At 41.6% G+C, this 12,669-nt stretch overlaps 1 protein-coding gene across 1 annotated transcript in view; it reads left to right on the top strand.

Moving 5' to 3' along the window:
- The window catches only part of CDH13 (cadherin 13), a 1,024,187-nt gene that overhangs the window by 440,514 nt on the left and 571,004 nt on the right, over positions 1-12,669 (top strand). The window contains exon 4 of the mRNA XM_077754065.1: positions 3,272-3,388. Coding sequence (XP_077610191.1) covers positions 3,272-3,388 — 117 coding nt within the window. The remainder of the gene's footprint in view (positions 1-3,271; positions 3,389-12,669) is intronic.

Consider the following 12,669-nt stretch of genomic DNA (forward strand, 5'->3'; position numbering starts at 1 on the left):
CAGAACTGCTATTTTTGTTTTTTTCTCTTTGCCCGCTATCTTGGTAATGGCAACATCAGAAGTCATGAAATCCTCAGACAGCCTCTCCTTTGCCCTGATGTTCCATTCTTCCCCACACCATGTCTCTTCCCCTTCTATAAACCGCTTTTAGGTGGCTCACATTTTTTTATCCCGACTGTTTCTGTTTTCTTTCCTTAAGGTTACAACCACAGCCTGGTGCGTTCAAAGGCTTCACTCAGTGGATTGACAGATACAAACACACACAGGGGCATAAACATTATTATACAACACACTTGTCTAGCTATGCATAAAGTGTATGATTGTCAGTCAAATCAGATGTATGGCTCCTACATGGTCCCTGTCACACAGAAACACATGGCTTCAAAGCATTCCAACAAACCGTTTAGCACAGACCTGATCAAAGTTAGACATGGAAGCAAGTATAGAAGTAGACACTTGTCAACAAACACATTTAGATATGCACATATATCAGACAAAGACAGGAGCTACTGACATAAAAGCATGGTCATGGACAAATATGTATTGAGGTCTCCACCACTGTGAGGCAAAAAGTTGGAAGATACAAGATGTCCTGGCCCAAGTAATTCCTTAACATGCCCACAGTGGAGGGCTCTGATGGACATGGAGACACCTCTAAAATCAGTCATTCCCACCTTCTACCATCTTCCCTTCGACATGCAGAGCTTCCTCCTTCTTAGGCACTTTAGACCCCAAGGCTGATGTAGCTGTGCTTGTTACCAAGCTCTGGGCTGCTGTGAGAGACAGAAATGAACTGGCCATTGCAGGCTTGGCTCACTAATAATAAGCTAGGAGGACACCAGATGTGGGAATGGGGACTCAGGGGCCTGACCTTCTAGGTACCCATGAGAACAAAATTATCACCCATTCACAGACCTGGAAACTCAAATAAGCCATTTATTACAAACAATGGAAAGTTTGCTGTTGATGACACAGTATGCTTTTTCATTACTTTAGACATATTTACACATATATTCTCAGAATGAACTAAAGCCTATCTTTGCTGTGTCACAGAGCCAAATCACCTATCCTTTATATTTGCATAGGACTTTAAATCTTTTCAGGGTGCTTTCTGAGTCATTCTCTCATCTGAACCTCAAGGTTCTTGTTATTGTAAATGAGATTCGTATGTTGTACATATTTTGCATGTTTTCTATTCTTTTGCAATTCCCTAGTAAACCAACAGAATCTTCACAGATGTTATATGTCAGTGTTCTATGAATATAAAATACTGTGTTTTTCATTGTCTTATCATTGTCTGTTCCATTTTCTATTTCTCTATGCTGTCTTTTGTTTCCTTAGGCTGGGTTATTTTTTTGGTGGTAGTTGGGTGAGTGGGTGGATTTGTTGTTGTTTTAACCCCTCTCACTTTTTCTCCATTACATTTACACACTCTAGTTTTCTGTCTTTACCTGAATATTAATTATTTGGTCTTCCTAGAGACCAAACAGTTTTATTTGCACCCATGCATTGATATTTTAAGTATTATTCTTCCATGTTTATATAAGAATAGAAGGTGCTCAATATGGCATTCTACGTTTCCCTACACATTTTATTCTAGATACTCTGCTAGTTAGGTGAGTTGAACAAGTCCCACAACCTCTATGAACTTGATATTCTTCATTGGTTGAGGAAGACCAAGATTTACTAGAGATATTAATTGCAAATGTTAGAGTATACCCATGTAAAGGGCCCAGCACATTGCCCATTGCCCACTTAAGAGAGTGTGGTGGTGATTGTGGAAGTAGTCAGACATGGTAATAGTGGTTAGAATGTGCTCTTTACGCCTACGTTACTGGTAACCACCTAAGAGTGTCTCTTGCTGATGGACCCAAATTCAACCTTGTCTTGCAGTTGAACCTTTAAGTTGTTTGCCATGTTTACCCTTTGTAAATAATATCCCGCTGAACACTTTCCTGCATACAATTATATTCTCCTTTTGAATTTAGAATTTGAATGTATTCCTGGGGTAATATCACTGGCTGAAGGGGTATGTACAGGTTTAAGATTACTAAATAAGTATTGCGCAATTGTGTTCCACAAGAGAACCATCAGATTACACTCCTACCAAAATCTAAAGAAAAATCTTGGAAGCTTTCTTGGCCTTAGTTGATCTTGTTTCCTGTTTGATGTTTCTTATATGATTTTTCTTTAAAACCACACACACACACACACACACACACACACATACATACGTGCATGCAAATATACACATATTTTTGTGGGGTGTGGATCAACAATGATATTTAAATACCATTTGCCACACTTTGGCAGGAACCTGTCATCCAAAGTTTGAGACAATTTGGATGACACATTACATAACTTGAGCTAGTATTGGCATTGAATGAGATTGGTTTATGTACTGAAAATGATGTTCCGCTTTCAGTCTTCTGATCCGACCAAGGGGAAAGTCTCAGCTTGGTATTAACAACCCTTTAGACCCCTTGCTTATCTCCCTTTTAGAAAGAGGAACTTATTTCCCCCTGAGTTTCCAGATCAAGCCGGATACCCTCATTTTGTCTCCACTATATTTATTTTCATGTTTTTCCTACTTCTTATGAAAAGCAATACCAGTGTTTTATTTAAAATTATGATATAACATTTCCTTGTTTGCACACATGTATGTCATTGAATAGTTAAATTACAGATGGGCAGAAATCCTGACAGCGTCGTTCCAGTCATTGAAACTGGGGACACAGAGCATGGGTGGTGCATTCCAACAGTTGGCCCAGGAATACCAACAAAGATTCCTTGACAAAACATAGACTAGGAGTCTCCATAATGCCTGGCACAGGGTGGGACTTAGCGATTGCCCCTTTATCCCTGTGCATTTGTGAATGTAAGCACTTTGCAGTCAGCCATGAGAAGAGTTGCTTTTATATCCAGTGGGTTCTGGATTCGTGACCAGGTGAGTAATCTCCTCACTTGGCAGATTAAGAACAGGAATATCCAAGCACTGAAGGATGTATAAATCAAGACTGACATTGTGAATAGAATGATTCAGAAGATGGGATTAAAGAGCTTAATGATAGTCATTGTGAATCACGATGTCAGCTTTAGTATGATTCTAACGATGTACTTGCTAACGCTAATGAGGTTTGATAGAATAAAATTAACAATGTCCAAACAGCCCTATGCTTTCACAACAAAGGAAGCATATCTCAGAGCAGACTGATACATACTTTCTGTGGGGTTTTTTAGTCGATTGATTTTGAGTTTTTTTCTCTTTTAGGATATATTTAAATTTGCAAGAACTTCTCCTGTCCCAAGACAAAAGAGGTCCATTGTGGTATCTCCCATTTTAATTCCAGAGAGTCAGCGACAACCTTTCCCAAGAGACGTTGGCAAGGTAAGTCAGACAAAAGACAAATGACATGACAAAGGCGTGTTTTAATAAAAAGAGGAAAGCATACAAAGGCAAGCTGACTGTGACTGTCTTGGTGGCCTCCTGAAGTTGGCCTCTATTCCTCTATGATAAGAAACCAGATGTTTTTGCCAATAAAAAAGAATGACAAAAGCCAACAAACAAATAAGAAATGGGATTTCCAAAAACAATAACAACACCTCTGAATATCATGCGTTGGAGAGCTGTGTGTCATTTGAACATGCTAAAGTTGTGTCAGGAAGATGTCACTGGTTAAGAAATAGGCTCATCGCTTTTAAGATGATGTCCGGGCCACCAGCTAGATACTATACTATACTATACTAGTATAGCAGTATGATGATATGTGCCCTCTTAATTCAGATCCTAATTTTCAAATGTGTAAGTCCAGTAGCACCCTGGGTGAGCTCTAAGATCCTACTAAGATCAAAAGAACTAAATCATACTAACCAGACCCAGAAAACACTGTCACATGAATCAGGGCAACAACCTTTCCAGGAAGAAACATTCACTGTTAAATAGACAGAAATACTGATGTTGCTTGATCAGCACATTCTCTCCCCATAGGAAGGTCAACATGGAGAATCTAATTTAAGCCACTTAGTATTTTTGGTCATCCTGGAATTTGAACAGTGGAGGTTAGTTCAGTGAATGACCTTAATGGTTGGGTGCTATTGAACTATTTACTCATTCATTACGTAAATAAGGAGCCCTTTTCATATGCCAGACTTCAAGACTGGGACTGGGTGAATATTGGTGTGAACAGCACAGAAGCCCATACTGCGATAGAGCTTGCATTGTAGTGAGGAGGCTATGTTTCAATGAGGAAATAAACAAACAAGAAAATTGCAGAGGATAAGAAATTCTGTGAAGAGCAGAAACAGCTGTTCAGAAAGAGACTAAGTGGCAAGACCAGGGAGCAGAGGAACAGGAATGTTCACATGATGGCCACGTGGGCTGGTCTGAGACCCTGGTGTTTGAATGGAGACTGGAGCGGGGAGAAAAGGACAGCCACAGAAAGATCTGGGGGAGCTGCGTTCTTAGCAGAGGGTACTTCACGTACAAAGGTCTGGAGGAGGGAAGGAATGAGGCATATCCGAGAAGCAAAATGTCTGGATGACCACAGTGTACACAGGGAAGAGAGTGGTAAGAGCTGAAGCCCGAGGACCTGTACTGTCACAGGGGCTTCAGACACCATGCCAACTGGGAATTTCATTGTATACACAGCAAGTGTATACACACTACTGGAAGTTCTCCCAGGTGTGTGTGCATGTGTGTGTGTATGCACGTGGACTGAAAGACCCTCTGGCTGCCTCGTAGGGAATGATTTGTGGGAGCAGAGTGGTTAGGAGGAGTGGACACAGAAGGATCTGCCAATAGGGGTGTTACAGGGTGACCTGGACCAGAAGTGAGGTAATTTGGACCATTAGAAATCTATTTCTGTTGGAAATTAGAGGCATCAATAATCCATGTCCTGGTAATCACCATATTTGGGATTTTAAGCTACCACTGTGCCAAAGATCCCTTCCTTTAAGCAAAACCTTGCCAGAGGTCCAGGGCATGAGACAAAGGGAAGCAGAGCTGGTCCAAGTGGATGTTGGTGGGGTGTATGAGCCCTGCTCTTTGCACAGCTGTCACCACTGCAATGGCCCTTGTGTCAGTCCCTATCCCTGAAGTCAAGGGTGGCACTCACCATGGGCCAGATTCCTCAAGGCTGCAGGGCTCTGCCCCCACATCATTTCAGGGACACAAGTTGTATCCTTGCTCTTTAGAGTTTTATGTAAGCTTGGTATTCTCAACCCTCACTGTGCATCAGAGCTGCCTGGAGAAGTTAAAAGACTGATGCCAGGCTCCACCTTCCAAGATCAACTCAGTTGGTCAAGAAGTGAGGACCAGGCATCAGCAATTTTCTTTTAAATGCCAGGTGATTCTGATGTGCAACCAGGGTTGAGAACCACTGACCTACCCCAGTCCTACCTCAAGAGTAGTGATGGACTAGCAGCATCAGCACCACCTGGTTGGGAATACCTGCAAAAACTATTGTTTCTCCATGCTTTTTATGCCTGTAAAGGAACTTTTTCCCTCTTTGTGCATGCATGGTTTTATTCACTCACTTTATCCTTTTCTTCCTATCTTATGCCTTACCTTCATCCACCCCACCAGGAGCTAACAAGGGGTGCTCTGCGGAGCTCTGAGAGAGTGTATAGGTGTCTTCAGAGAGTGCTGGGGAGGTGGGAAGAAGAGAGGCATATCCTCCTGGCCCACCCAAACTCTCTGAGTCAGGCAGCTCTAATTTTATAAATATCACACATTAGACTTTAGCGTAGAATGCCATTTGAAGAAGAGACTGTGGTTATGAATGTATAAAGACACTTGTCTCACTTTGGTTTCCCCCAGAAGCTGACCCTGAGACAAGAATTCAAATGCAGCTAGTTTATGTAGGAGGTGAAGAGAATACTGGTAAGGGGGTGAGGAAGTGATCCAGGGAAGGGAAACAGCCAACTGAGACGCCTGTTTATCAAGGCAACTAACACTGTTGGTGGCTGCATTGTAATCATCCCAAGGAGAAGTGCTAGGTAATGGTGGAAAGCACATTCCATAGGGGAGAAGACTGGGGTATTCATAGACCAACCCCATCCGTCTTGGTCCAGGGTCTTTCCCAAGGGTCTAAACCTTCCAGCACATCCAGTTTTCCCTGTGTTCTGGGCACCAGCACCACAGCTTTCTGGGGCCTGGGGGAGACACCTGGAAGGAAGCCTGCTGGTGTGCCCTGAAAAGGTGAGGTCCAAGGGAGGAGGCAGGGCACTGATGGATTCTGTTCTGTCACCAAACTTAATATAAATAGGTTTGTTTGCAGGCCAGGTTTGCCCTGGCTCATCTTCTGCTCCCACCTCATTTTCTGAACTTTTCTTGTCTCATGCCTTTGGAGAGGACTGTGCTTGCTTCTCTCCATGAATACGTATTCGCTGCATCCCAGGTGGGCAGATTTCTGAAATTCAACCCAATTCACGTCACTAAGCACACATTCTGCATCTGCATTTACAGGGCGCTGTGCTAGGGGCTGGGGATTTTAGGACAAAAGGCAATGGACAGGGTTCTTAATCTCACAGGATTATAGAAGAGTAGAAAAAAATCATTACAAACACATTATTTGTCCAATGTTGTGAAGTATAAGCACCTTTCATCTATTACGTTAAATTCTCATACAAGGGACCCCATGAGGATCATCCTTCAGTGCGCAAGGTAACAGTAAGGAGAGTCAGAGGGAGAAAGTCACCTCTACGAAATCACACAGTCGGTTAGTAGCAGAAACAAATTCCAAGCCAACTCTTTGAGATTTCAGTCTGTGCCCTTAACTCATATGCTCAGCACCGCTGCTAAAGGCAATCTGAGAATTCTCTTACATGGGATGAAATATCTTTGCTGACAGCTACTCTCTTTAAAACAACATTAAAATTAAATTTAATTATTTGAATTTGAAGTACACCCAAAAATATAGGATGGATAGAGAGCTGGGTAATTGGAGAGATATATGGTGAAACAAATTTAGTAAGATGTTAATGGTAGAATCTGGGTGGTGGGCATAAGGATGATCACTGAAAACTTCTTTCAACGTTTCCTCTGTTTGGAAATTTCATAATACAATGTTGGGGGAAAAATTAAATTTAACTAAATATAACATTATCATAAAACACACAAGAATTGGCATGCTGGCACAAAAATACTTTTTTGTTTAACTTGCACTTCAAGAGGATGGATGGAGACTAAGTATTTCTTTATATTTTTTGTCATATTTTATCACAATCTAAATGCCTTTAAAGAAAGGAGACTTATATACTTCAGGGTAAAGACATCAAAAGCAGGGTGCTGCAATGAATCCACTCTCCTGGGTGGGGGAGGTGGATTTTTCTCAGTTCAGGCTGTGCCGTGTGGAATTGTGTATTGACAGAAAAGCTATGCAGGTAGCCCTGGAGGTTAGACAAAGTTTTGGCTCATGCATAATTTATTTATCTGCCAAATAATTAATTAGTTGGTAAGTGGCTAACTTACTGGAATTTGGAGGCTGCTTTTCCATTCTCTCCCTAGTGTTTCTGAAAAATGGGTTAAATACCCAATTGCGAACATACTCCCTCAAACCTGCGATTTCCTTCCTGTTTTTGAATTCTAGATGCCAGTGAAGATCTGGGAGTGTATGCCCTAAAGAGAAATGTGTGGTTCCCAACATGTGCTTTTTCCCTCCCCCTTCAAAAAGTGTGACTATTTCAGAATTTGAGCTATAAATAATTTCTTAGTTTTACCAACTTTCACTGATAAATATTTGATTGCCTCTTTAGAGATTTTTGAGTTCTTGGGCCTGATTGATTGAGAGCAGGGGACTTTAAATCTGTGGGGCAGCAAGGAGGTCTTTGGGAGACGTATTTTATTCTGTTTTATATTAAGTTTGAAAGACAAGCCATTTATGAAATGCTTATTAGAGATTCTACTTTCATCACAACCCCTTTTCATCAAAACCAATGAAAGTACATTTTACTGAAAATCCTTTTTTTATATCCTCTATAAATTGGTAGAATGGGTCTTTAGAAGGACATCTTTAACCCAAGATGGGAGAAATATGTAATTGGACCGTGTGCTTTTCGTAAAGGGAATCAACATAGATCATTAGGCCAAATCATGAAAACCACTCAACCAGGACTCTGCTTTGATTGTGTCATGAATGCAAGTCATCCATGAGGGTAATTGATGGTGGTTCCTAAATATTCCTCCAAGTTCTGGGCATACCGTTTAGTAGGGACCTCCCCTTATCCAAGTACTCTGTACCTCCCATTTATGCCCAGCTATGTAAACAGGTACCAAGGAATCTGGTGTCTTGAAACTGAATTTGTTTTACTCCACATAATAGCCATTTGCATCACTTTAAGAACCCATGGGTGCCAAGCTGTGTCCTCAGAAGCTGGTCCAGAAATCTGGTACTAGATTCTCAGTACTCCTCCATCTCACCCTCCTACTAAAACATAGACTTAGCCCCATTCTATTGCCTGACTAGTTCTGTGTAATTACCATCAGCCCTCCACCCCTTTTCAAATCCACTGCTTCACATTTTTTATTCAAATCTGACTACATGCCTCTTCTCAGAAATTTATAGCTGTTTAATTTCTCCTTTAAAAAAATTTTATGTTTATTTATTAATTTTGAAAGAGTGAGTGGGGTGCCAGGGACACAGACAGAGAGGGAGAGAGAATCCCAAGCAGGCTCCATGCTGTCAGTGCAGATCTCTACATGGGGCTCAAACTCACTTACTGTGAGATCATGACCTGAGCCAAAATTAAGAGTCTGACAATTAACTGACTGAGCCACGCAGGCACCCCTAATTTTTCCTTTTAAAAAGAACTAGGAATTTTACTCAATAACTAAAATTTACCACTGGCTAGTGTATAGAAGAGAAATTTGAGGATGCCTGGGTGGCTCAGTAGGTTAAGAGTCCAACTTTGGCTCAGGTCATGATTTCGCAGTTCATGGGTTCAAGCACCACATCAGGCTCTATGCTGACAGCTCAGAACCTGAAGCCTGATTCACATTCTCTGTCTCCTTCTCTCTCTGCCCCTCCCCTGCTCATTCTCTCTCTCTCTCGCTCTCGTTCTCTTTCTGTCTCAAAAATAAATAAACATGAACAAAAGAGAAATTTGAATATAAGAGATCCAAGATGTCCAGAAGCTCAGCATTTGAAAATTCTTGCAGAGATGAATAGCAGAATTTATTCCTACATGCAGCAGCCCCATTCATACATATGCCTTTCCTGTATCTATGACTTAGAACTCTTTCCTCTTTCTGGGGCACATGACCTTCATCCTCACTCTGCAGGGGCTGACATGTTTACATTCAGGTCTTCACTGTCTAGTGGAACATTTACATCCTTGCAGAAAGTTCTGTCCACACCGCCCAGTATGGTAGCCTCTAACCATCCACATGTGACTATTGAACCCTTGATGTGTGGACAACGCAACCGAGAAACTGGATTTTTAAATTTTATCTAATTTTAACTAATTTTAATTCAAACTTTAAAACTACTATTTGATTCAGTTATTAGCATATGAAATCTCCTTTTTCAACTGTAAATTTTAATCTAAGTACAGGTCCAATGCTTTTCATGAAAATATAATATCTAAATTGATATGTAAGTGTAATATAAACACAGGGTTTCAAAAGCATATTACCCCCACATACAAAGAATGGAAAATATCTCATTAATAATCCTTATATTCATGTCATGTTGAAATCAAAACATTTTGGATATCTTGGTATGATTAAAACTCTTTTTACTTGGTTTCTTATGTCGCTACCAGAAAATTTAAAATTATTTGTATGACTTGCATTATATTCCCATTGGTCACTTCTGGGCTAATGCCTATTTCTGATATAGCCTCTTCCTTGGGACTTTTGTTTGACCTCCTTTACACACTGTTTATACCTCTCTGCTTATACAGAACACATTTGGAAGAGCAATATAGTTTCTTTTGAATTTTTTTTATCTTTCCATTAACTATAATTCGTCAAGTATAGTGATACAGTCCACTGCCCAACACACAGTAGGGACTCAAATATTCTTTGACTTGAATTCTAGTTTGGTCTATGCCTGGTTAGATAAGGCATCCACTGGTTACTGATTAAAGTGATCACAGCCTGGCTTGTTGTTAGAATGGAATTAATAGACCGTTATATGATCAGTCTGGATATTTCTAGCAAATTTTAATTTTCCACAATGGCAGTGAGGATACCATAGAAACTGGTTGGTAGTCAACCATTATGTCAGGTCACATTTGTATCTTTAACAGATTGTGATAGATTTGATGTTGATGGATTATGTGTGGGGGGGGGGATATGGAGAGGGGAGGGAGAGAGGGAGAGAGAGAGAGAAGAAAGTGCCAGTATTTCCATATTTGCTCAGATGTACAGTGTTTTAAACCCACTTAAATAAAGGACCTCAAAACTTTAACTTTATTCACAACTGAACAGTTAATTTTAACTTATTTCAACTAAGTCTAATAAAAACATATATTCACCATTAGCAAGTGTTGCCCTCTTTCTGCAAAGTTTAATTAATGATAAAACGTAATTGAATTGTTTTGGTTGTTTGCCAAATACATATATATGCAAAAATGCCCTCCGTGATATACATCAGGCAAATAAAGGCATCTGAGCCTATGGAGGAAGCAATATTTTTAGTCCTGTGTTTATCACCCCTTCAGTTCTCAATTTGAAAGATTCCCAGGGCTTTATTGTTATGTACATTTGGCCTCAGACTGAATTTATATTTAATTCTTTGTGAACATTAAAGGATCTGGCATTTCAGCTTGAATTAGCACCCTGGAGGCAGGAGAGTTGAGGAATCTTTGAATCCAACTAGAATCTTCAACATCTCATGAATGTCAGGATTTGAGTCAAACATGGCTCCCTCTGTTGTCCTGTTTAGTTCTTACAACAACCCCACAAAGTACTACACCCATTTCCCAGATGGGGAAACTGCAATCAGAGAAAGGAAGCAACGTGCCCAAGGTTACTCATTTCAAAGAGGGGCAGCGCTAATACTGGAACCTAGGAGTCTTGAGTGCCTGTCAATGATTTCTGTACCATAACATGTGAATGTTGAGTCCCCGTGGGTCTCTGCCTTTGCATGGTACGCCCACGTGAATTGCCATCTGACTCTCACACATGCTGTCAGACACCAGGGTTCCATCCCTACCGTACTGAGGGATCGAGGCTAGTGCATCATGCAAGACAGTTTGGTTGTGGTACAAACTCAGTTGTCAGGCAATCTGAGTTCCTTCTGCATTACCACCTGCCATGTACCAGGGGTCTGGATGGATTTCAGAACAACACATGGTGTGGGTTTAAGGAATAGGCTTTACTGGAGAAAGAGAATACATAGAAGCCATGGGTCAGCCAAAGGTGAGAATCACTGCCCACCTTTCCCCATCATCCCCCAGAGAGCTATGCCAAGGCCTGGGCAGAGAGCTGAACATTGCCTAGGTTTGCCAGATGAGGCCCTCTGCGGGCATGGCTCTCCCTTCTTAGCCTACTGTGACTATAACCTCATCAGTGGACAGACAGTCAATTCCTGGGGTGTCTGGCAGCCTGAGCACAGGTACCCAGATTTATAGAAGTTGTCTAAGATTCCAGATGCTCAAAGCCAGATGTCTTGGAGAGTGATATGCTGGTTAACTGGCTCTTGGGTGAGAGGAAAGCCCTAATCAGTAATGTTTGCCACTTTCTTTGGTGTAAGTATTCCCACAGTGACTAAGTTCAAGCTACCAATGTTCAAACTTCTTAACTAGTTAACACCTGACTTTCACCAAGAAGTAGGAGCTAGCTCCAGCTTACCACTGACCTTAGGACTATGGAATGTGACACTGGATGGGTCAGCTAATGCCCTGGTCCCATGGGGATCGATACTTCAGTGGGACCTCAAGTTGGAGAAGTGGCTTCCCCATCTACCCATTCAGCCCTGACATTAGCTGTTTTCTTGCCCAGGGTGAGCATGAGGGGTCATTCTAGATAATTCTGCCCCTTGCCACCCATTAAGAACCTTGTCTAAAGCCACATCGCCAGTGCAAAGAAGAAGCAGGCCTTGAACCTACACCCCCCACCTCTCCTTCTCTGCACAAAAATCCCAAGTCAGTCTCCTGAGGCCAACAAATTCTGTGACAGTTGTCCCAATTCTACCTGTAAAATGAGGAAGGGAGAGATAACATCCTCTGTGAAGTGCGGAGAAATGAGGTTAACCTCACAAACAGTTATTTGATGTGCATGTTTGTGCACTGAGTCAAGGCCGGAGGTCCTGTCTTGGTTTAACAAATAGACCACGTGTTGACAAGCAGAAAACTGCTTTCTTCACCCGGCAAGGAAAGCCACTGTCTGGCTTCAGAGTACACATTTTTTTTTGTTGGTACGTCTGCTGACAACCTTGTTCAAAGGAACCACAAGGAACAAAAGTGAAAGCAGAAAAGGCTAACTTTGGTGTAATTAAGAGATATCACTGCCCGTTTTTCTCAGCGAAGAGGCCACAGCTGACTCAGTCGATAAAGGCTGTGAAGGAGCAGAGCCCAAGGCACTGCGGGGAATGGATTGGCCCTTTTGTGGTCAGACTGGCAGTCCCAGGTTTGAAGAGGATTGAGGCAGAGCTGGCTGGAGACAGAAACAGACGAATACACGGTTTTCTGAAAAGGGGGAGGGGATGAACAAAGAACTCCCCT

The sequence above is a fragment of the Crocuta crocuta genome, unplaced genomic scaffold (assembly GCF_008692635.1).
Source record: "Crocuta crocuta isolate KB4526 unplaced genomic scaffold, BGI_CrCroc_1.0 scaffold61, whole genome shotgun sequence".
Taxonomy (NCBI): domain Eukaryota; kingdom Metazoa; phylum Chordata; class Mammalia; order Carnivora; family Hyaenidae; genus Crocuta; species Crocuta crocuta.